This window comes from Pelodiscus sinensis, chromosome 1 (assembly GCF_052426305.1).
Source record: "Pelodiscus sinensis isolate ZL-2025 chromosome 1, ASM5242630v1, whole genome shotgun sequence".
Lineage (NCBI taxonomy): Eukaryota > Metazoa > Chordata > Testudines > Trionychidae > Pelodiscus > Pelodiscus sinensis.
The window spans coordinates 210084999-210111142 of record NC_143052.1 but is presented as its reverse complement, the minus strand read 5'-3'; the positions used below and the strand labels follow the sequence as shown (position 1 = coordinate 210111142).

At 42.8% G+C, this 26144-nt stretch overlaps 1 protein-coding gene across 2 annotated transcripts in view; it reads right to left on the bottom strand.

Annotated features, from left to right (window-relative positions):
* Positions 1-1991: 1991 nt before the first annotated feature.
* Positions 1992-26144, bottom strand: part of PCYT1B (phosphate cytidylyltransferase 1B, choline) — a 52407-nt gene continuing 28254 nt past the window's right edge. For both annotated transcript variants that reach the window (XM_006112515.5, XM_006112516.5), the window contains exons 6-8: positions 21159-21301; positions 13993-14181; positions 1992-6038 (exon numbers count right to left, since the gene is read on the bottom strand). In XM_006112515.5, coding sequence (XP_006112577.1) covers positions 5826-6038; positions 13993-14181; positions 21159-21301 — 545 coding nt within the window. In that variant the 3' untranslated portion in view covers positions 1992-5825. The remainder of the gene's footprint in view (positions 6039-13992; positions 14182-21158; positions 21302-26144) is intronic.

Here is a 26144-nt window from a genome sequence, read left to right as displayed (position 1 = left end):
TATATTAGATATTGTATGTATTTAAATGTCTGTTATACAAATATATGCAGAACTGAACACTGTATTTTAGATGTCACACCAGAACTGTGTAGAAAAGAACTCTCTTCTCAGTGCTGTGATATATGATCTCTCCTTATTCAGACAAATTACCATTATCTTTACACAATATCTGTAAATCTGCTCACCCCTTCAATCCGTGCTTTTCCCTAGAACTGCTTTCCAGGTTTCTGCTTCTTGTGAGAGCATGTTTCATTTTATCCATCCCGCTCTCCATTATTAACCTCTAAGGTGCACCAATTTAAATAAAATCCATTGTAAATAGATTTACATAAGCAAGCTCACTCCTGTGTAGAATAGTGTTAGAAATGTAGCCGTGTTAGTCTGGTGTAGCTGAAACAAAATACAGGACTATGTAGCACTTTAAAGACTAACAAGATGGTTTATTAGGTGATGAGCTTTCGTGGGCCAGACCCACTTCCTCAGATCAAATAGTGGAAGAAAATTGGCATGACCATATATACCAAAGAATACAATAAAAAAAATGAATACATATGAAAAGGACAAATCAAATTTCAGAACAGAAGGGGAATGAGGGGGGAGAGGTAAATGTGAGCTAATGATATTAGAGGTGTTCATTGGGGAGGCTATCTTTGTAATGGGTAAGATAATTAATGTCTTTGTTTAGACTGAGGCGTAAAGGGTAAACTCCTGTGTAAACACTCTTTAAAAAGCTTACAACTGGTTTGTATTTCATTAACTTATTTTGGTACCTAGCTGACACTGGAGGAGCTAATCCATATATGTTGGGGCAAAGGATAGCCTTCGGTGCCTGTTCAGTTACAGGGCTGGGGTTTGTAAAACTTCCCAGTTCATACTGGTATAATTGAAAGAATGAAGCCTGTTGTCTTCAAAACCTTGGTGTCTTAAAAGCAATGGGGTCAGAAGTTTGTAAATGACATTTGTGTAACACATGTATTGAAGAATTAAGAATGCAGCTCCCTCTCCCAGAGCTGAGGCTCTACAGGGCTCCGTGAATAAAAGTAATAAGGTTTATTTTGGTCACTACTGTTAGCAGACCTGAGTTAACACTACAGGTAGCAGATCTGCTGAGTGAAAATCATTATGGATTTTTTTTTTAAAAATTGTTTAATCAAGGCTGATTCTGGGTAGGGACTTCTGCCTTTAAATCATTTGTTTCTTGGTAATTTTCAATTATTTTTTTTAAATCTTTATTTTTGTTAGAGCATACAATTTATCTATAAATACCCAGACATTTTAGAGTTGCCTTCTTTTAAATTCATTGCACCTGTAGCCTATCAACTCTTAAGTAAGTAGACATTTATTGTGAGACCCAAGCATAGAGGAATGTGGGGAAATGAAGTTACTAGTGTGAGAAGTTAACAAGTTGGAGACAGTGAATTAAGGGAATGTAAGAATTAGCCAAGACATGACCATTATGTTTTAACTAGTGGTTATAACTAGTTTACACAAGTTTTTAATGAGTATTTCTTAAGAATTGTAGATGTTTTATTAAAATGCTACCTATACTGATACTGTGGGAAGGACGTTGATGAATATGTTAATATCAATAATGTGTAATGTAAAGAGCCAATAAGAAGGTGGTGGAAATATAATAGGAGAGAGTTTAATGTTAATTAGTAATATAATGCAGTGTGAAAAGTAGTTCTGCCAGTTGCACGGGAATGCCATCCTAAGTGGAGTGTTTCAGGGTTACAAGCTTGTACTTCACTTTTGTCACTGCATAGATCACCCATTGATACACCATTTCATCTGTGAGTGTGGATATTTGTACGTGGTAATTGCATGCCTCTCTAGCTAACTAACCACATTTCTTTTGAATAAAGTTCAGTTCTATCACTAACGTGTTTCCTAGTGGTCCTCTCCTAAATACCTTTTCTGTAACTGACTTAGAAGCTTGAACCTGAAAACAAAATTAGGTTTTATTGTGCCCTTATCTTTAACAAGGTGATAGTATTTGGGAATTAATTAAAAGGTTACACACTTCCTAATTATAGGTGCCTTCTAACTAATATAATTAGTTACGTGTTACTAAAAAGCCACAAGTGAATCCAGTGATTTACAAAGAGCAGAGCAGAGATGGCTGTTCTTTGCCCTGAAAAGTTTACAGCCCAGCTGGACAAGACAAAAAGATGGACAGCAATGCAGATGAGGGAGGGAGGGATAGTGAAGACAGCCACACAGGACAGTGAAGACAGCCACACAGGACAAACTCCTGGAAGAAATGGGTCTGAAGGTGGTGAAAGCTGCTGCTTGGCATACAGGAAACACAAGGCACAAACTGCAAAGCCGAGGTTGGGAGGAGAGTTGGAGAGTAGGTGCTAGGAGATGATTGGGAAGTCGATGAGTTTAATAGAAGAGGTTTGGATAGGATGGAATGGCTGCCTGTGCTGCTTATTGTGGTCTGTAGAGAAAGAGGAGCCAATGAGACTAGAACAATGAGACTTGCTGTTATTCAAGAACATTATTGTAATGATTGGCAAAGCCATAGTAAAATAAAGAGAGCAAGCTGCACTATCTGTTGAATTTCATTTATTTCCCCCCATGGAGCTTGGGCTTATAAATAAGAACACAATAAAGCAACAGTTGTTAAAAATAAAAAATGAAACCCACCTATGACCAAAAAGTGCAAATAATCATCTGTATGCCCAAAGGTGGTGAGGAGGTTGGCTGTCTTCTCTGTGCATGGTAGAGACTGTGCACAGAAGGTAGTTAGGATCCATACCAGGAGAACAGGCGCTCATGTTTAGTCTTATCCTAAACGGAGACAAGATGTCTGGTACAGGTATATGGCTTTGTTGCTCAGTAAACCACATGTCACTTTGGGAGGGATAGCGATGGTGAAAATGAAGTCATTCTGGTGTCTCTCCCGTTTGCCATTCTGAGCCAAGCATGTTCATTTTCCTTCAAAACTTTGCTGACGAGAGGGCATTGTTTTCAAAACAACCCCCACCCCCATCCCAGCCCTCACCTTCTCCCTCTCATTTGCACGGGGGTTGTTGGAATAAACAGCACCATAGAGAGCAGACTTCTCACTGTGGAGGAGCAGTTTGTGATGGAGACACTGAGATGTGGAGCAATCAGAAGAACAAGCAAGCACACCCTAGGGATGAAATTATAATAGCTGGCTTCCTCGGGGGGACAGGAAGTTTTTAATCACACTATCCTCTCTCACGTAGCAGGCGGCAGCCAACAGCTAGTCATCCCTCTTGTCACTTTTACTAGTGAAAGAAGCAGTGAGTGCCCCTGGTACCAAGATAGCAGCCTGTTGCAAATTTTTAAAGGGACTGGTTGTGTCTCCAGAAAACCATTTATGTAGCAAGAACATGTCTCCTGGAGAGCGAGTCAGATAAGGGCCTGGCTGAGGTGGCATGTTAGACGTCAGCTAGGCCTTGCTGGGTGGATAAAGTGTTTTTTCGTAGGGAAAAAAACACATTGTTGGGTTGGGGGCTTGGTGCTAGGGTCCTTCAATTGTCCACATAGGCACTGCTGGGGGTGGGGTTCACTACTAATAATACCTAACGCTGCACGGCAAGGGATTGTAGCTGCTCCCAATTCCTTGCTACACACAGACACGCACTGTACGTTTACATACTAACACCTTCCCTTCCCCCCCAACTGTTATTCTTGGGGTGTCTCTGAAATGTGACCAAGTTCTTCATGTGCTGGGGCAGGGTCCTCTTCTTTTGCTGGGTGCTGTCTCATCCTTTTTAGTCCCCCTGCTTCTCTCTCCTCCCAACTGGAGCTGTGTTCTCTCTGTACAGGAAACCAACATCATGAAGAATGCTAAACTCTGCAGTCACTTACACGCTGTGCTGCACTCATACCAATAAGGAAACAAGTGGAACCCGCAGATCTTTCCTACTGTTGCCCCTTGTTCTAGCTGCCGTGCAGGCTGTAATGTGGAATTGATTGCAGCTTAGTATGCCTGGCTGATTGGTGCCCAAATGCTCAGTGGACTGGATGGAGAAACACGTGACACGCCAGCAGGGCAAGTAAGAATACAAGGCCAGTGCAGCAGCCTCTATAGCAATGGTTCCCACACTTTTTACCTCATGCCCCTCAATCTCTGTCCGTACCCCTTTGGCTCTGGGAGTGGGGGATGTGGTCGGGGTAGGACGGAGACTGGGCCATAGCTTGGAGTGGGAGCAGAACTGAGTGGGAGCACTCCCTGTTCTTGTGGATGTTGGCCCAGGTATAAGCTCCAGACACCCTAAATGTTGCCATGCTAGGAGTGTGCCCCACACTTTGGGGACTGCTGCTCCAGAAGAAGGTGCAGAGGCTCATTTCTCTGTAGCACTGTCTGGTGTTCGGTGTCTAAGCTCATTTTCCAGGATGGGAGGAACGCAGGAGTCTTATGGGAGGTAGTTCAGCCAGCCACAGTGCCACATGTCTCACGATCCAGCAGCTGCCCCTACCTCCCCCTCGTGGCTGCTGCTCTGGCATAGGTGGAGTATGAGGGAAATATCATCTCAGGCTTAGTTGAAAGGATGTGATTTCAACATGAGTGTAAAAAGGAAGAGAAAAGTTGAAGTTTTGTGGCTCCATTAGGGATATGAGGATGCTCTGAGGGAATGAGGGGAAACCTCAGCATTCAAGTCTAGGTATAAAGTATAAAGTTTCCATTATTTTCCAGTTGGGCTCCCCATATTTGGCTGTATTAAGGGCAGTTGCCAGCAGGCAGCTTTCTAGATTCCAGACTGGAAATGCATATCCATGGAAGTGCACATGCATGTATCGGAAAAGAACGTACAATGTGTACATGCTTTCATCTTGGTTAGAAGTGCGCCAAAAGCTTTAAGACTGATACTTGGGATGGGGAGAAACGCTGTTGCATAGACAGTTGACAAATGATATTTCCAAAGGTATGGTAAATGCCAGGAGATATCTTGCTTAGGGGCTTTGGTGCTTTTGTGTTCTTAAGGTGTTCACTAAAATAGCCCAAATCATTAAAATATTTTTCCCCCGACAAGAAATCCCAGCCGGGCCATTCGCTGTTCTATGCCAGAACCTTCAAAGCCACCTGGCAAAGAAAACCAGAACATAACAGGTGGCTTCTGAGGCACTAGGAACAAGGAGTGAAATTGGCTAAAGCAAAGGGGATTCACACTATATTAACATTTGAACATCCCCGACAAAGGCCTGGCCAGCCAACAGTCATTACGCCTAATCTCTTCAAGGTCTCTCCAGTGCCAACTAGCCAGATCCCCATTCCACTGGCATGATTAAGCTTTATTTATTTATTTTTTTTTAATTTTGAAAGACACCACACATTTCCTGGCCTGAAGAAATGTTTTGACGCTGTGGCAAGGTACCTCGTTGTTCTGGCATGGCTCAGGGCTAGCTGAGAGCAAGTAGCAAGTGTGAAAATCAGGACACTTTCTTTGGAAGGGTGGGCAGGGAGTGGATGACTGTATGAGACCAAGCCCCTAATATCACCAGGTCATGCTAGGTGCATGCTGCGCACCTGCTCATTCAGTCTGGCTCAGAGGCTGACTATTCCTCTATCAGTGCAAATGCCCCCAAGTCTCTTGCCTGGTGCCAGCGAGTAGTGACCAGTATTTGCTCCAAGGTTTCATGTGTCAGTTAGTTGTCCGGGTGTGTGTGAGCCCCAAGAGGACATGAGGCCAGAGTGAGCTGTTGCTGAGATCTCATCCCTTGCAATGCCTTTTCCTAGAGTGCACTTGCTTCTGTCAGAAACAGCTGGATGTGGTCCCTCCCCACCCAGCCACTGGTAGGTTATATGAGCGTTGGTGTCTTTTTAAAAAAATTTAAATAGTTTTCCTTTACTTCTCATCTTCATCGCCTTCGCTCATGCTGCTGACGGAGGCCGAGGCTGCTTTCGGAGAGGTAGGGGGTGAGGCTTTATTGAACAACCAGGGCGATGGTGGCGAAGGAGAGCGGGATGGAGAGCGGCCGCGCGTTGGGCTGCTGGTGGGGCTCTGCCTCGGTGACAAGGCCTGGAGCATACGCCCACTTCGCTCCTGAAACATCTGTTTCTGAAAAGGAGTTTGAAAAAGAGGTTTTATGAGTCGGGTGCAAGAACGGGAGTGGAGAGGGAGGGGTAGGACCTGTGAGGTCAAATGTGAACAGTTATCTGCATAAGGGAGAGGCTTAACATGCATTTCTGCTTTGAAATATGGCCTGTGAATATGGCACCCAGGAGCCCTCTGTGTCTTGTGCCCACCCATTGCAGAGCAAATGCTCACACTTCACCAGGCAAATGGGTCTGGTACCCAACAAACTAGTGTGGATGCAAAAGTGCTGCTGGGAGCTTTCTAGCTACATTGCCCATTCTGCAGGTCTTCCAGGAGGTGATGACGGCAGAATGTAATTAGTTGTGCTGTTCCTGGATGAGCCGGAACAGACTCCACTTCACTCTCACATAGCTGGGCTGGCTCTATCATACCCACAGGTGTCAAAAGTCATCGCAACATTAAGGCCAGATTGGGCAGCCCGGGTGGTTATTCACATCTGAAGTCAGCGGGACTGCTCTGATGTGATGTATGCACAAACCTTTGTTTTGCTGTGGTAGCCAGCAGTGATGACTGAATGCTTGTTGCTGTCTGGGCTACTCCTTATGGAGCTCCCATTGCTGGCTGAGTCACTGAATTGTACTGATAATTCCTTCAATGACATGTAGCTGGGTTGTGCTCTAGTACAGAGCAAAATGTAGGTCCCATGTAAATGTGTGTGAGCTATCACATTGTAACTCTCATGGGGCAGAGATGATACTTTTGGCAAGAATGTTCTTGACCAACCCTGGGCTTCTTTTTTTAGGACTGGACAAGAACAGGGTTTGAAAGGTGTTAACCCCTGTTTACATTACTGTTTAAAAACGTGGTTAGTTAAAATGTTAGCTAGCACATGATTACCCATGACCCATAGGCCTCGTCTGCACAGAGACAGAGCAAGTAGCTTCTTGCAGCCAGAATTGTGATCAAAAGACTATGGCCTGTCTACAAGCAAAAGTTGCAATGCAAACCTGCCAAACTGGCACAAACTCTTATTTGGGGTTAAAGAATCTAAATAAAACTAGTTTAAACCAAAAGAAGTGTGTCCATACAGCCTTTTGCGTGAGTTTGACAAAGATTTAAAAGCACACTTTAGGTTTAAAAAGTACAATTTCCTTGTGTAGACATGTCCCAAGACTTCCTTACTGTGAGGCTATGCATGGCACTAAAAACATATGATATGCCCCATTAGAGGAGGCCATTCATTCAGCTAACCTTTATCCTGCCCCCAGCACTGGCAAGTGCCACATATTTCAAAGGAAAATTAAAATAAAAAACGAATTGTAATGTACCTTGCCCACTATTCCTCTTCAGAGCCATGGAAAATTAAATCCAATCCAAGGCTTTTGCTTAGGGGTTTCTGGTCTGTATATGCATGACTTGCCTTCAGCCACTTAGGTGCAACTTCAGCTGGACATGTTAGGCTTCTGAGTCACTTTTTGTCTCAGCAAGCTGGTTTTCTTTGTCCAAACTCTGTCTGTCTACACTGTGGAGGTGTTCTGGGATACCGAAGGTATCCCGGAAAACCTATGCCATGTCCAAGGAACATGTCCACTTCTTCGGAACAGTTTCCAAAAAAAGGATGTGTTCTTTCAGCATCCTCATTGTATAAGGAAGAAGGGATGTCCTGAAAGAGGAGGTTTTTCTGAAATTTGGCCCCATGTAGATGGGCCAAATTTTGGAAAAGCCTTTTCCAAAGAAAAAGCAGAAAAATATATATGCGGGCTCACATATAAAAAGTAGCATGATTAAAAAACATAAATAGCTACTGTGCCGTGTCACATTTTGAATATACACAATGCTGATTATTTTCTGTTTGCAATTTGCATATCTTTTCCCAATTTTTCTTCACAGTCTAGACATAGCCGCTGTGTGCTTTTTTCCCTCCTAGAACCTCTCCCTGTCTCCAGTGGAATCCACCTGAACTTCTCATGGCTGGTTTTCACTGATGCACAAGATAGAGATGTGTGTTCTCTGCCTGCTCAGTGCTAGAGTACTAATTCTGTCCCTCTTGAATACTGGGTGGGGGTCTACACACCTAACCACAACACACACACCTCATAAATACAGGTTAGAAACCCTTAACGGAAAACCTGAAGTTGGATTTCATTTTCCATGGCTCCAAAGAGGAATAATTGGCAAGATATACCATGGTTCAGTTTTTAACTTTCCTTTAAATATGTGGTATGTGCTAGTGCTGAAGGCTGGACAAGGGTTAGATGAAATGAACGACTGGCTCTAAAATGGCACATTGTATGTTTCTAATGCTATAAGTAGCCTCCTGTACTGGAATACAGCGGATCTATTTCAGCTCTGTCAGGCTATGTCTATGCTCATGGCTTCTTGCGTGAGAAATATGAAAATGAGGCTAAGCATGGAATATCGCCAAGCCTCATTTGCATACCTAATGAGCTGCCATTTTTGCAGAAAAGGCTCTTGCGCCAGAAGGAGCTGTCTACACTGCCCCTTCTTGTGGAAGAAAAAACCTCTTGCGCAATGCTGTTATGCCAATTATTTTCAGGAATACTGGCATTGCGCAAGAAGGGTTTTCTTGCGCAAGAAGGGGTGTAGACATAGCCTCAGAGTCTTCTTACATGAAACAAAAAGTAGTCCTGTGGCACCTTAGAGACTAACACACACACACACACACACACACACACACACACACACACACACACACACACACATATTATCATGAGCTTTTGTGGGCAGAACCCACTTCCTCCAGTGAGCAGAGTCTGTTTTGCCCATGAAAGCTCATGATACTACATATATGTAGTATCATGAGCTTTCATGGGCAAAACAGACTCTGCTCATATGAGGAAGTGGGTTCTGCCCACAAAAGCTCATGATAATATGTGTGTGTGTGTGTGTGTGTGTGTGTGTGTGTGTGTGTGTGTGTGTGTGTGTGTTAGTCTCTAAGGTGCCACAGGACTACTTGTTGTTTCTTTAAAGTTACAGACTAACATGGCTACCCCTCTGAGACTTTTATACTTCTTGAATGGTTATGTGATTGCTCAGCCACTCTTCTATTCTATTTTCTAGCAGAGATAGCAATGCTTCTCTCTTGAATCAGTCATAGGGCTGCAAGAAGGATAAATTTATGAACGTGTATAAGGGGCTCCCATATAAAATGTAGCATGATTAAAAAACATAAATAGCAACTGTGCCATGTCACATTTTGAATATGCACAATGCTGATTATTTTCTGTTTTGCTTTTCCCCTTGGAAGACACAAGAATTCCATAATTGTTCTCAGTTTAATTTTTTTCCATAAGTCTGATATATTGTGCTGTGGCAATGTTCCCTCTGGAAGGTTGGATGGCTGCCTTTGGAGCTCTTCGGATCATTCTAACAGCAGCTAGAGGTATTGCTAAAGTGAATGGAAGGCCCTTTTTACCTCTAGGGAATAAGTTAGTTTCTCCCACTACTCTCCTGATTTCTGCTGGCCCATGGAGTAAAGTATTAAACTAGAATAACAAATCTGAATTAACGGCAGAGACTTAACCACAATTTTACATGCTAGCTTATAGCTGGATAGAATTCCGGCTATGTCTGTACTATGGGTCTTTATTGGAAAAAGGTATGCAAATTGTGCTTAGCAATTTGCATACCTTTTTCCGATAGCTTTTTCAGAAGAGGCTTTTCCAAAATTTGGCTCGTCTACACTGGGACAAATTTTGGAAAAACCCTCTTTCGGAAGAACCTTTCTTCCTTGTGGGAGGAAGAAGACAGAGCTTCCAAGAGAGTGTGTCTGCTCTTCCACAAAAAAAAAAAAAAAAAGCAGAAGAGCAGATGCATTCCCTGGATCTGGCTGAGTTTTTCTAGACATAGCCTCTAACAATTAATTAGTTACTATCCATTTAATGTCACGTTCTGCTTTTGGCAGCAAAACTAAATGGTGGAAGAGGATATGGTATCAATAAGTTCAACTTAAGCAGAATATTCAGGTTTGTATCCCCCAGTGGCCGAGTGTCCATACTCCTGTCCTACTTACTAGGGCTGAACTTTTCAGCGCCTTGTAAATCTCCTGGGCTAGCAGGCAGGGTTACCAGGTGGCTTAAAAAAAATACCGGACACACTTGATCTCAAATGGGGAGAGAGGTGTGTGGAGGAGAGCAGGGCTGGCCGGGAGAGGTGGTGGTGGTGGTGGGGGGGAGGGGTGGAACTGATCTGCGGGAAGCAGGGCTGGCGGGGCAAAGGGGGGGCAGGGGCAGCGGGGATGGCTGGGGAGCGCGGGGGAGATCGGGAGGACGAGCTGGGGGAGAACCAGCTGATGGGAAACGGGGCTGGTTGGGGGCATCAGGGCTGGCTGGGAGAGATCGGGAGGGGGGAGGAAGAACTGGCTGGTGGGGAGCGGGGCTGGCTGGGGAGGTGGGGTGAAGCGTGGGGAGAGAATTGGCCAGTGGGGAGCGGGAATGACCAAGGTGCAGGCAGATCCCTGGGGTACTGCCCATCCCACGCATGGTCCCAGCGAAGCACGAGCAAGTCCGGCCCCGGGGATTCCCTCCCGTCCCCATCCCTGGGCCTGCCCCTGCCTCGCGTAGTTGCGTATTTTATATGTCCGGTATTTTCTCAATTTGTTTCCCAGACAGAACCCTCAAATACTGGACTGTCCGGGTCAAAACTGGACACCTGGCAACCCTACTAGCAGGATGTTTTTACTCTTTATAAAAGCTTCCAGCCTACTAAGCAGAGGACCAGTTTAGGCAGGAAAAGGTTAACAGTGCTAACTAGTGTGGAGAACGGTTACACTGTATTCCATACTGGCAAAGACCCCCAAACTTTTAGCCGCATCTCTATCAGTGGCAGTAATAGTCCCAATGAAAGGTTTTAGTCCATATGGTTTGGAGAGGAAATCATACGGTCTGCTAAAGCCAGTCACTATCATCACAATCAGTGCCAGAATCTTTGCTGGCTTTAGCAAGCTATCTGGGACTGTGGAAAAGCTGCATTACTGCGTAGGGAAGTCTCATGTTCTTTACAAAATAAAAGTGAACTGGAAAGAGCCTGAACATTGAAAAACTCTCTCTGAAGGTCTGCAACTGCTTCTGATTCTACAGGACAGTGTGGACATTTCAATGGGATTGTAGGTGGACTTCAAGGTCTTGACTGAAAGTATATTGCGCATTAAATGTAGGATCCTGGATTTTTGATTAGACTGACCATAAGCTATAGCAGTATGTCTCACTTTGGGTTCTGGCCAGTCAAACATAGTCCCTACAATGATCAGAACTGCTCTCCAGAATCTGAGACCTCCTCTTTAGAGAACTGAGTGGACTGCTTTTTACACCAGTTTCCAATAGTGTTGTTTTTTTGCTGAGGATATTTGTAGACATTTTTATTGTAAAACACATGTACCTTTCTGAGCATCTTTCTTCAACTAGTATACTCCAACCCAGAGCACCTGCGGGGGTTATACTCTTGTCTGCCAGCAGAACTTTTTCATTCTCACCACAACTGAACTCAGAGGGTCTGCTTAACGTTGAACTGCACTATGCAAGTATGAGATTGCAAGGCAGCTTTTGGTTGGGCTTTCTTCCTAGTGTTTTATACCACATTCACCATTATTGTGTCAGAGCATCTCTGGGACTCACAGGAGAAATAAATTGTGTATAAAGCTCTTTTAGTGAACAAAATCTAAAATGAATTCTATTTATCCCTTGCAATTTTAAAAACCAACATTTTGACCAGTGGTGGGCACCCTCTGGCCCATTGAGGTTCTATGTGTGGCCTACCAGACATTTAGTTTACCATTGCCAGATTCCATTGGTTCCTGTCTGCATGGTTATTTTCATACTGGCATTACTAAAGCGACACATGTAAAGCAAGGGCATGTGAAGTGAGGTGCATGCTGATTGCACACAGCATTGACTGTGAGAGCCATGTGCTCCCTCTGCATCCAGTCAAAGCGCTGCTATGGTTCAGTTGGCACACCCTGTAAACTGTAGGTACACAAGTGCAGTTAGCAAAATATCCTATCACAGAAGACCAGCTTGGCTATGACAATCTTGCAGCCCACTCAAATGAAGGAGGGATACTCGTGCAGCCCACTCACTAGTTAAGGTTGCCCACTGCTGATTTTGACCTTTTCCAGAAATAGTTTATGGTTTTAAGTGGTTTGCCCAGCCCTTGGTTTACCTTTTACAAAAGTGATGCCAGCACAAAGTGTTTTATTTCATAAATAGCAATTATAATAATAGCATATTAATGGAATGCAAATTTCTGATCTAGGAATCTAACATGCCTATAACGGTTCCTGGACCTATAATGTCAACATTCAAAGCAACATCTAACTAACACTGATGTGGCAAATTAATGTTAATAACAGTTTTGACACTAATAGCAAGTGATTATTATTTAAAAAATAAAAATGCTTCCAAAGCCTGACGATGGTTTTTGAAAATACCTCAGTTCACTGTAACATGAAAGCTTTTCTGAGAATAGTGCCAGCTCTGATTTCATTCTCCATGGACACTTTTGTGGGAATTTCCTCTGCAAATATCTCTGCATGAAATTGAATCCAGTTTCCTGCTCTACATCTGCCATCCTAAATCAGAGGGCAAATGAATGTTCTTTAGCAGTAGTTCTAGCCAAGTGCTTTTCACTGTGGACTTTGGGGGTGGGCGTGTAGGGCTGAACCCCCACTGCAGGCTCCCTGATGCTGGGGGGAAGGGAGCCCTGTGCCTCAGGTACTTGATCTAGGCAAACTGGGGGCAGGGTCTGGCTTCCGGTCCATGGGTTCCCCCCCTGCCATAAATGAATAAAGCCTTGCATAAATTGTCAGCTACTTGACCCACTTTGAATTGAATGGAGGCTGCATAACTAAATCTTTATGTATCTTTGAATCAGCTCACGTTCTCTTGGGGGCATTTTAGTGGGCTGCTTGCTGATTATGTATACTGCTGCCCTCGGTTCCTTTGCAGTTGGTTCAGGCCCACCGATGGGGTGGGGGATGGGAAGGGAAGGCAAAGAGGCCGCTCTCTTGTGGTCTGGTGATTCAGAAGGGCCTGGAGTTCCCATTTGCTGCTGCTACCACCGATGTAGCAGTGGCAGCTGGAGCACCAAGTCCTTTAAATTGCCACACAGAATGTTCCAGGTAGCTCTGAGGGTTGCCTGAGGGGGAAGCAATGTGCACTCAGGCCTGTGCTGAGGGCTTGGCTGCCTCAGCCCCACCCCTTCTGCCCAAGACTCCGCCCCTTCTGGGAGCATGGAGCTGGGCCCCCTACCTTGCTCAGGGGCCCAGAGCGTCTGTCAGTCACCCTGAGTTGGTCAGTGGAAAGCCTGTATTGGATGGGGCTTACAAAACATCTACACACCTGCATAATTTGAAGCATGTGGTTACACTCATGCTAAAAATTATGTGTAAGTGCTTTGCTGGATCACGGTCTACATGACCCAGAGTATGGAACACTTGGACCAAAATATAACGTCAGATTTGATTAGAAATTATTTAACAGTATCTTAGTAATGCTTGTGTAGCTACTGATTGCCTTTACATTACTACTGGGTTTTGCAACTAATTGCAATGTAACAGAAGACTTGGGACATATGATCTCTAGATGTGGCATGAGATGCAGACTCTCTAGTGATCAGCTCATGGGGCATAGCTGTCAGAATTCCAGCTGAGTTCTACTGCTGACTGTGTCACTAAGTCACTGGGCGATTTTGTGTGTGTGACTTACTCAACCTGTCTGTGTGTCAGTCTCTTCAACTGCAAAATGTAGAACAGTAAATAATACTATAATCACCTTTGGGAACCGCCATGAGCTCCCTGGATGAAAGTGGCTGGGGCAATTGTTCACAAAAAGAAGTGACTCACAAAAGTGCACCATAGAGCCTTGCATAAAGCATGTATATCTCTACAGATATCCCAATGAGTTGTGTTAAGAGAAGAATGAATCAAATGCAGGCAGAATTCCTGGACTGAAGTACCTACCCAAGCTCCGTCGGGTCCAAACAGCTCTAAGAAGTTGCCAATGAACTCTCGGGACTTCTCTTCCCATTTCTGAATGAGATCATGGCTCTTCTCTTCTACCTTATTAACAAATTCTTTTGATTTTTCCTCAACATTTTTCACTTTTTCTTTCATCTTGTCTACCTGGTTCTGAAAGCGGTACTTCTTCTCCTATTGGAAAAGTATGTGTGGACAGACAAACATAAATTATCAAGTGGGTTTGGGGAAAGAAGAAAGTTTGTCATTACTGCTTAAATACACAGAGCTTTTTCTGACTACTAACATGTATAATATTTTCATATGCCAATGTATGGATGGTCTGAAAGCATTTATCATCTAGTACCTGTCATGTACTATGTTCCCCAGCAGAAAAACAGAGCTCTAGATAGATTAAAATAGGATATTCTTGAAAAATAAGTGAATTTAATATTTGTGCAAGTGAAGAACTAATACCTCAGGCATGTAGCAGGAAACATGCAAACTTCCTCACAGTCTCTTACCAATGCATCCCAATATTGGCCTGCAGCCCTGATGCTATTACTGTCTAAGGTATGTCCTATGAAGAGATCTCTTCAAAACAGAAGAGAATCTTCATGGTTGGGGTTTTGGATTAGCAGCAGTCTCCTGGTTGTATCGAAGAGGTGTGTCTAGTCTCAACGGCCAGCTGCCCAAACAGCGGAGGAGTGGAGGGAAAGAAAGGAAATGCCCATGGATGAGGGCGGCTCAGCAGAAGAGCAAAAGGGTGGGTTCTCAGAGCTGCCACGCTTCTCAGAGTCAAAGCTTTTAAACGCCTCAGAAGCACAGCTGGGTGTACAATGCATAAAGGCTCTGCAGGACTGAAGCTCTGTTTCTGATGATTGGACGAGCTCTGTCAGAGCAGCACTTCAGTCAGTTCACAGCCAGTGGGACATGTGGCTGAGGTATGGCCTGGTATGCCGCACTGGCCAATTATTTTTAGCTGGTAGGACATTCCGGAAAGACTCCCTGTTGGCCATCCCCAGATCCTCCCCATTGGCTCTATGTACAGGGCCAGTGTTCTGCTCCTCTCCTTGATGCCACCAACCAGCGAGGCACTGCCAGCCCTGCCCCCCAGCCCTATACACAGACTCATCAGTTCTGCTCCTTTCCCCACTGGCAGGGGCAGAGCAAGGAAAATAGCAGAACTGCCGGCAGCTCTTCTTGCTGCCATACTTCCCCCAGCCCCTCTCTCCACAGGTCATGTGGGATGTGGGAAAGGAAGGGAGGAGGAGAGCAGGGGGTCCCCCCTTCCCCACCATAAGAACTTTTGTTTGTTTGCACCACTCTTCATAAACTACTTTGGTGGTCTGGGAACTTCAATTTACTGGAATTTGAGTAAATCTGGATTACACGGTAATTAACTAATTCATTTTCTTCTAACACAAATGTTCTTTGGCTCCATTATGGTAGTTTAACCTATAAAAGCTTGTCTTTTGTCAGAGAAGTGGGAGTATAAATTTGGCCTTTTGTGACCTGAGAATCTATTGCCTCTGTATATCCAGAGTCGTATTTTTCTTGGTGGTCTTGTTAGCATTGTAGTTAGGTGCATGTGACTGAATCTATTTTAGCTCATGTGTTATCAGTAGAATTGTTAAAATGTAGTTGTAGAATCTTAACTACTAGTAAGGAAGAACATGTCAGAAAATATTCAGGTTGGCTTCCAGTTCAAATTTTCAGGGTTGGCATTCAGAAAATCATATTAAACTTGATTAACTGATCAGATATAATATGGAGTCAGCGGGGCTTTGATTTTTCAAATGTGGCCATGCAAATACATATTCCAAAATATATGAGCATTCATGCCCCTGATTTACATACACAATTCCCACATTGCAGATGCAAATTACACACACATGCGCACACACTCTTGTGTAACCGAACTTTTAAAAATTAGCACCCTGGAATAATGCTAAAGGAGATCTACAGTTCCACTTTAGAATTACTTCCAGAGTTTGCCCATACTTTTACTAGGTCATTTTTATGCTAAATATTTAATGGAATTAGCAATTGCATCTTATCTTACATGTAGAGCGATAGTACCTCAAAAGCATAACCAACAAAGGAACAGTTGCTTTGTAGCTTAGTAGGACTAGCCAAAGCGGCTAAGTCAGGATAACCCCTACAGTATCATAGGCAACCAAGCCTTAATTTAGAAATGCCCCCATTTTAATTTTCTTCTGATGCCCATTTATTTATTTTGAAACACAAGAAGCCTTTGAAGAAGAGTAGAGCTTCTCCCTTTAAACTACTGTAACCCTATGTCAGCAGGGACTTCAGAATGCTGCATCTACACTACAGACCTGGCAGTACCCCTGTGGTACCACTGCAGTTGTTCTTCTGAAAGGTCTCCTGTGTAGCTGCTCTTGCTGGCAGGAGTGAGCTCTTCCTCAGGCATAATTAAATCACTCACAAATGAGTAGCACTAGCTATGTTCGCAGGAGAGCCATTTAGTCTCTACAAGGCAAGTGGAGAAATGCTGCGTGTGCTATGCAACTGTAATACCCTTTGACCAATTAAGGAATGGATTTGATGAATTCCAAAGCAAATTCACACTCAGCATTCCTATGTCTAAACAATAGCTGCAGTATTGATCCTCTTGGGTGCACAGTTACAGCAGGAAATATGAGGAAGCCCTAGGTCTTCAACAAGGATGCACAAGATGCCCCCACTTCCACCTCAAATGTGAACTGAGAAACTAGTAATATAGTAGATCTGGGATGCAATGAAGGTTTGTAAGGAAAACCTAAGGATCCCAAGGATTCTCCTAAATTGGAATGACCTCTAAATCCTGAGTCACTGCCTGAATTAAATTAGCGAGCCCCTTCATTTTGTGCCTTATACAGATCAATCAGGTGGGAAACATAAGAGCCAGTACTCCAAAATGAAATATGAAACAAAGACAAGAAAAATGCTTACATCTGTGTTTCCAGCTCTGCATATTACAAAAAATAATCTATATACTGTCTCTGTGATTTATTCTCTCTCAAGTATGGCAGAACTGTATCACTCAGCCTGTCATTATTTGGCTTGAGAAAGAGGCAGATTTATAATCGGTACTTAAGCGTCTAAAGAGACAGACAGGCATCTAATGGGACATTTAGGGTATGTCTACACAGCAAAGTTATTTCAGGATACCAGAGCTATCCTGAAATAGCTACCCTGCGTCTTTTGAATGCACCCGCTGTTTCAAAATACAGCAGATGTGCATTTCACCATCCCTGTAAACCTCATTGTATGAGGCGTAAGGGATGGCTTGAAATAATGCTGTATTTCAAAATTTGGCGCTGCATAGTGCAAATTGCGTATCTTATTTCAAGTTTTGAGTGCTGTGTAGATGCACCTCTAGTGAAAGAGGTGCCGGGTCTCAAGGCATTTTTTAAGTTTTATAATTGACACAGCAAGCCCAGAGGTAGGGCTATGAACTGCGAAGTCTAGAAATATCAGGGCTCTGCCCTGGCACAAGCTTACCACTAAGGCTATGTCTATACTACCAAGTTATTTCAGAATAAGTTATTTCAAAATAATAACTCCTGAAATAACTATTTCAAAATAAGCTTATTCCTCTTCACAAGCAGGAGTTGTTATTTCGAAATAATAGGCTGGGTAGTGTGGACGCTTGCCTTGTTATTTCAAAATAAAGAGAGTTATTTTCAAATAACTCCCCAGTGTAGACATGCTCCTTTGTCCATGGCCTTGACAAAGTTCTTCATCAGACCCAGCTTGATGTGTAAGGAAACAAAATCTTCCTTGATTCAACAAGTGGTGGACGCTGAACACTTTTCCTCCCAGGCTCCAATGACTGTCGGAGTGGTCAATCTATCTTGATGTAGTGGGAATCTCTTGCACGACTATCCCATTAGCAGAGAAAACAGCAGTACTTTGTGTATCCAGTCTGCAGACCAAGCAAGAGAGCAACAACCTTCAAATCGCCACAAAGCTGCCACTGATGTTGGTCATAGTTTATGCACCTCAAAAGTTGTTTCATGTTGTCATAGATTTCCTTCATATGGACTGCATGACCAACTGGAATTGATGGCAAAACATTGCCATTATGCAGCAAAACAGCTTTAAGACTCGTCTTCAATGAATCAATGAACAGTCTCCACTCATCTGGATCGTGAACGATGTTGAGGGCTGCCATCACACCATTGATGTTGTTGCAGGCTACAAGATCATCTTCCATGAAGAAGAATAGGACAAGATCTTTTTGACGGTCATGGAACTTGGAAACCCTAACATCACCTGCCGGGAGATTCCACTGCTGTAGTCTGGAGCCCAACAGCTCTGCCTTACTCTTGGGTAGTTCCAAATCCCTGACAAGGTCATTCAGTTCTCCTTGTGTTATGAGGTGTGGTTCAGAGGAGGAGGATGGGAGAAAATATGGGTCCTGTGACATTGATGGTTCAGGACCAGAAGTTTGATCCTTTTCCTCTTCCTCGTCTGACTCAAGTGAGAGTGATTCTGGTGCATCAAGAACCAGCAGTCCTTCTCCGTGGGGTACTGGGCGTATAGCTGATGGAATGTTTGGATAATGCACAGTCCACTTTTTCTTCTTTGACACACCTTTCCCAACTGGAGGCACCATGCAGAAATAACAATTGCTGGTATGATCTGTTGGCTCTCTCCAAATCATTGGCACTGCAAAAGGCATAGATTTCCTTTTCCTGTTCAATCACTGGCGAAGATTTGTTGCACAAGTGTTGCAGCATATGTGTGGGGCCCACTTCTTGTCCTGATCTCCAATTTTGCAGCCAAAATAATGGTGATAGGCTTTCTTAACCATAGTGGTTATACTGCGCTTTTGTGATGCAAAAGTCACTTCACCACAAACATAGCAGAAGTTATCTGCACTGTTCACACAAGTACGAGGCATCTCTGCTCACTTTGGCTAAACAGAAATGTGTCCCTTTGCAAAATCAAACACTGACAAATAAGAGAGCACGACAGTGTATGATTTCTAGAGCTGATATAGGGCAATTTGTTCAGCAGAGTGATGTAAGCTTCGTTATGATTGCATCATCCATGACTTCTAGGAATAACATGATTCAATTCATATAATGTATGACGCAATACCAGCTTCAGATTGCATCATTCATTGTTTTGCCTAAAAAGCAAGTACTGTCCAAACCCAGTCATAGATTTATTAATAGATCCAGTCAAAGATGTATTTTAGTCATTTCTGGTTTAAATTGAGATCCCTTCCCTTTATAACTCACTTATCCTCCTCCATTCGCAAGTCAAGGGTCATATATACTGACCCAATAGCATATCTTGAAAACTAGAGCCAATCAACAATTTTAAGCATCATTTTCGTTCTCAGTGACCCAGAATTAGTAAAGTTTGACTACATTTATTTCAGAAGCATTTTGGCTGTAGAGCAGTGAAGAAAAAGCAGGAAATATCATTACAATCCCACAAAAATTGTCAGGGGGACTCAGAGATGGGTGTAAGACCCTTAGGGTATGTCTAAACCTCATTGTAGGAGGAATAACAGGTAGTTTGAAATAGGGCTTTATTTCAAACGCCCGTTTCCCTGCCACGTGTAGACACGGGCAGTTAGTCCGGGCTTGTAAATTTAAAAAATGGCGCCCGGCCGGAAACATGCAAATCAAGCATGGGATATTTAAATCCCAGGCTTGATTTGCAATTCCGAATGCCTACATTTGCATCCCTAGTTCGAATTAGGCTGCAAGTGTAGATATACCCTGAAAGTACTTTTGACACTTTTTTTTTCATAATTAGCTAAATATCTGCTTGAGTTTCTCTCTTTACAGCAAATTGTGAAATGGAGAGCTAATAATAAATACAGCTTTCCTGTATATAGCGTATAACTGGGAAAAATATGTTTTGGGATTCATTGTTCTTTTGTTCCTCATTGCTAGCCATAATCATTCACAATGGCTTTCACAATTGCTTTCCCAGTCATTAGTGTGAATGAGTGAAGCCCTGAAATTTGGCACAGTGCAGAGGAGCATTCCAATAATGTCAGATTCACTGGGCTATGCTGCTAAGACTTGAAAGAGAAAAGGAAGGAAAGTAAATTTAGATTTCCTTCACATCTTTACCCTTTTCATGGACAGCACAGAGTGCTGTTGTTAGAAGCTGCTTAATTTGAAATATTGGCGGCCCCCGACTTGCAACGCGATCGGTTCCTGGGGAAGTGTTGCAAGTCGGGGGCATCATAACTTGAACCCGCATTTATGATAGGCGCTGTGCACCATCATAAATACGGGCCAAGGACATAAGTTAGGGGTTTTTGGCCCCTTCCGCACTTACAAAAATGGTCGCAAGTGTGGAAGGTTGCAACTGGGGCCATTGTAACGCGGGGGTTCCCTGTACTGCATCCCCCAGACCATTCCTCAGCAATTACTAAGCTTTTTTACTGGCTCCTTAACTCACTCCATTCTCTTTAGGTTTTGTGTCACACGTTATCTGATTTGACACATTGCTCTCTGACCTCTGCAATACCTGTCAAAACAGTGGCTCACCATAAACATCCTTTTTGCCCCTGAGCTTACATTGGACCCTTTAAGCTCACTTGAATGTCACACACTTTATATATATATATATGTGTATGTATATGTATATGTGTGTGTGTGTGTGTGTTTATAGTAATTGCTCTGTAGAGGAAGAAAATAGATAATCACTTTTGTGCTTTCTATGCCTTTTCCTTCTTATCTCTGGCATCTGGCTACATCACAACAACAATAAGGAAACAATGTCAAATTCCAGGCAGTCTTTTGCAGAGACAGTGACTGTCTTCCTTTCATGGCTGGAAGCTTTTTTTAGCAGCAGTGTTACTAAGTCAGCAGTAACTCCATGAGAAGTATGCACTAATTCAGAAGCACAATGGGAATCGGGAGTATTGGCTTTACTCAAAAAGCTACAGTTTCCAAGAACAATGCCAAATGGTATGACGTGTGAAGTTGATACTTGCCAAGATTTCCTAAAAATAAATCCCAAACCAAACAATGTGCATTATTCCCAGTTAGTTTGAACCAGCTCCTGCTCTCTTCCATCATCCTTTTCAAAGTAGGAGAGGTTAATTAGCATCTCTTAATACCTACTCCAAGGTTGGGCTTCTAATGGAAACTATCAGAAGAGAGAGAAGAGAAGATGTGCTTACTTACATTTATAAAACTAACATTCAGCTCTTTGGCGGTATATCCTCTTTGGAGGTTGCGTCGGGCATAGACATCATAGTCTCGTACAATTCTAGTAATAATATCTGATGTTGAGATACCTTCGGTTCTCTGTGTTGGTACAAACATTCCTGGTGAAAGTGGAAAACAGAGACAACAAAGATGAATGACATGACTAGGCATCACAGCAGTTAGATGGGAATGAATGTTATGGCAGGAATAGTTCTGTAGTTAAAAGGTGCCTAACTGAGCTGTGAGTGAAATTCTGAAGCTAATGGGGATTTTGCCAATGACTTCAATAGGGCCAGGATTTAATCCCGTTGTTCTGATCCTGGGTCTGCCACTGATTTCCTGTATGATTTTGGAGAAGTTATTTAATTGCCTTGTGCTTCATTTTTCCTGCATGTGGAACTTCTATAATATTTTCTACAAACAGTATTATTGTGTTATTTAAATGGCTGTCTGTAGCATTTTAAGATCTTTAGATAGTAGTAGATGCTAAGGATGAGCAAATCGTTATTCTATACAGCTGTTCTCATTCCCTTGGGCTCTTTGACTTTCTTGTGCAGCAGATTCTTCATCATACCAAATGGGGAGTAGAAAGGAAATGTAGATTGCTTGTACTCTTTAACAGGAAAAGGAAGTACAACTGGGATGCTAGAACTACTTCTTGCTATCACCAGCTTATTTCCTCAAAATATTTGACTATTTTTTAACTGTTTTGCTATTAAGACCAGCCCCATGTGTATTGTTCAATAAAGCCGGAGGCAGAAGTAATAATAGTTGTAAGTGTGATTACATACATCTTGGCTGTGTCTACACTGGCATGAATTTCCGGAAATGCTTAAAACGGAATACTATTCCGTTTTCAGTTTTTCCGGAAAAGGAGCGTCTACATTGGCAGGCTGCTTTTCCGGAAAAGCCCTTTTTCCGGAAAAGTGTCTGTGGCCAATGTAGACGCGCTTTTCCGGAAAAGAGCAGCGATCGTCATTTTCGCGATCGGGGCTTTTTTCTGGAAAAGACTACTGGGCTGTCTACACTGGCCCTTTTCCGGAACAGTGTTCCGGAATAAGGACTTATGCCCGAGCGGGACCAGAATAGTTTTTCCGGAATAGCGGCTGATTTTGTACAGTAGAGCATCGTTGCTTTTCCGGAAATTCAAGGGCCAGTGTAGACAGCTCGCAGCTTATTCCGGAAAATCAGCGGCTGATTTTCCGGAATAAGTGGCCCAGTGTAGACACCGCCCTTCTGTACACATACCATGCAAAGATGAAACACAACTCCCAGAGCCAGTGTCTGGCTAGAAATGATTGTGTTTTTGTGTTAAGCATTCTGAGTCATCTACTTACTCTATAGACATTACCTTAGTCCATCCCATGCTTTTCAACACATTGGGCTTACCACATTCTCCATGCTTGCTTATCAGCTGCCATCTGACCTAAATCCTCCCATTTCAAATTATTTGTTTCTATGTCGTTGATACTTATATGCTTCCCATTCAACTTAGGACTATTCCTCTTTCTGGCTGGATTTCCTGGCTTCCAACTGGGCACCATAATCAGTAGTTGGCTATGATTATCATTAATAACCATACTCAGAGAGTAGTTATTAATGGTTCACAATCCTGCTGGAAAGGTATAACTAGTAGGGTTCTGCAGGGGTCTATTTTGGGACTGGCTCTGCTCAATATCTTCATCAACGATTTAGATATTGGTATAGAAAGTACGCTTATTAAGTTTGCAGATGATACCAAGGTGGGAGGGATTGTGACTGCTCTGGGTCATAATTCAAAATGATCTGGACTAATTGGAGAAATTGTCTGAGGTAAACAGGATGAAGTTTAATAAAGACAAATGTAAAGTGCTACACTTAGAAAGGAACAATCAGTTTCACATATACAGAATGGGAAGAGACTGTCTAGGAAGGAGTACGGCAGAAAGGGATCTAGGGGTTATAGTGGACCATACTATTCAGCACAAGCTGAATATGAGTCAGCAGTGTGATGCTGTTACAAAAAAAGCAAACATGATTCTGGGATGCATTAACAGGTGTGTTGTGAGCAAGACACGAGAAGTCATTCTTCCGCTCTACTCTGCGTTGGTTAGGCCTCAGATGGAGTATTGTGTCCAGTTCTGGGCACCGCATTTCAAGAAAGATGTGGAAAAATTGGAAAGGGTCCAGAGAAGAGCAACAAGAATGATTAAAGGTCTAGAGAACATGATCTATGAAGGAAGGTGAAAGAATTGGGTTTGTTTAGTTTAGAAAAGAGAAGACTGAGGGGGGACATGATAGCCGTTTTCAGGTATCTAAAAGGGTGTCATAAGGAAGAGGGAGAAAACTTGTTCATCTTGGCCTCTGAGGATAGAACAAGAAGCAATGGGCTTAAACTGCAGCAAGGGAGGTTTAGGTTGGACATTAGGAAAAAGTTCCTAACTGTCAGGATAGTCAAACGCTGGAGTAAATTGCCCAGGGTGGTTGTGGTATCTCCATCTCTGGAGATATTTAAGAGTAGGTTAGATAAATATCTATCAGGGATGGTCTAGACAGTATTTGGTCCTGCCATGAGGGCAGGAGATTGGACTCGATGACCTCTTGAGGGTCCCTTCCAGTCCTAGTATTCTATGATTCTATGATCCATTTGTAACACTGCCCTAGCCACTGATGCCTTCTCTTACAAATTATTTGTGATAAAGACCTCGCTTTAGCCATTTTCCTGACCTCCAGCCTTTGTTTTTCTTTGATCATGGTTTATTCCTAATATTCTCCGCAAGCACTTACAATTAAACACATCTATCTTCAAAGCATCTGTTTTCTTAAACTGCCAGGTTTTACTGCTGTAGGTTGGTATAGCTGCAATGATGGCTGAGTAGATGCTTAGTTGGGTTAAAATAATGTTACTTGTCAACCTAGAATATGGGTGGTGGCTTAGATAGTTCAGTGTTGACACAACTACACAGGAAACTAGAGACTCAGTTCCTAATCACACTTTTATCTATAATATATCCATTGTGTTCTGGTTCTGTGATATTTGTACTTGGCAGGCATTCTGGTATCCTAGATTTGCCTTTTAATGACATAACCATGCAATTTTGTTCATGATGAGCATGGGCAAATTTCCTGCTGCATCACCATTTTTAGCAGGGTAGTGATCTTTTGGGTGCAGGAAATGTATATTTTTTCCAGGTATTGGTTTGTTTATGTAGTATTAATTACTTAGAGATAATTATCTGCTGGAGTCATTGTTTCTGTGATATTGACTCTGGCTTTAAAAAAGGTCAGGGCAGTGACAATCTAGGATAAATGCTTTCTGTGTATGGGCAAATATAAGTAATTTAACTGAGTGATTGAGGATACTGAATACAGCAGGCAGCATGCAGATACCTGCCATTGTTCATCTCTACCCACATCAGCTGCCATTGTCACAAATTACTGTCATTGATCCCAGGAAAGGATTGGATCCCAGGAGACAGACAAACAAAGCATAAGCAACAAGAATAAACAAGCTTTTTTGTTAGCCAGCTACTAGGTGGAAGAATGGTCATGACCTAAGTTGGCAATGAAGACTCAGGTTAGGGCAGCCACTGCATGAGTCACTGCATGAATCAGGGGAGCTCAGGTTCCACACTTTGACTTTGAAGGGGGTGCCGTCTGAATGCACTGTTGGTGCATGATTCACAGCCCAGAGTGGCATTATGCCAAGAAAACACTGTTCTCCCACCTTCAGCTATAAGAACAGTGCCAAAGACCTGACAGAATATACAAATATTTACAAAATAAATGGGGGAGAACCTTAGGGCCTTGTCTGGCCCAGACTTAAGGATGGAAATGGAAAAGGCACCCACTTTAAGGGCCAATAGAGCATCCATGTGCAAACAAGCCAAAAAAGACTCCAGATGCAACTAGTTATTTTAATAGTTTATATAGGGCTGCAAGAAATTGCCATTCTCATTTATAAGTGAGGCACCAGCTACAGGATGACACATGCAATTGCAACATGAAACTGCAGGTGAGGATGGATGGGAAATAGTCTTGTGAAATATAGAGCTTACTACTTAATTTCTTATTGGGTTGTACGAATATTAACTAATTAATCCTCACAATGCCCTTAGAAGGCAAGTAAGCACTGTTAGCCCAGTTTCACAGGTTCGGGGGGGGGGGGTGGTGGGGGGGGGGAATCAAGAGACAACAGCCTCTCGTGATTTAAGAATAAACACATTTTTCCTTCTCTAAATTTTAATTAACATTCTGTTAAAAATAAGACCGTTTTAATCATGACCACAGTACTTTCCCTAGCATGCTTTTTCAGAATTGCAGCAGTTGCTAAGGAAGCTATTTTAGGAAGCAGTAAAACACATCTTAGTGAAACAAGCTTTAAGCATAGGTTAGAGCTAAGAGAATACCAGCACAAAACACAGGCTTACAATTGATTTAACTTAAAATGCATTTTTAGCCAGTTTCACAAACAGACCCAGCCTGCATTATTGGTAGCAGAGCAATGCTTATGTTGCTAAAATGAAAGTGGCTCTTGAGCTATTTGCAGGCATGCTGATCTGCAGCCAGTATTCTAGCTATGTGCACACAGACTAAATTTTTGGAACTTCTCCAAACCCTCCCTCCAGTAATCTGTATTTCTACTTTCAAGTTCCTTGTAGGTTGCTACAGAGTAGAAATTATTGTATAGTCTTAAACAAAGCTTGTGTGAACCTTCTATTGCTGTCCAACGTTTTGGTGTGAGACCAAGTGCAGAACATCCAACAGAGATCCACAGTGAAGATAAAAGTGGATATGAGAGGCAAAATCAACCCTTACTTTTCTTAAAATGGGAACTCTATGCAGGCTAGTAATTTACTGAATGGTCTTATTTGTCAAACATAAACAAGTCAAAAAATTAAGGATGGTTTGATACTATTTTCTCATCTATTGCATTTCTACAAATCATCAATTAAGGATTTTTCTGAGCCCCCTGTGTAATTG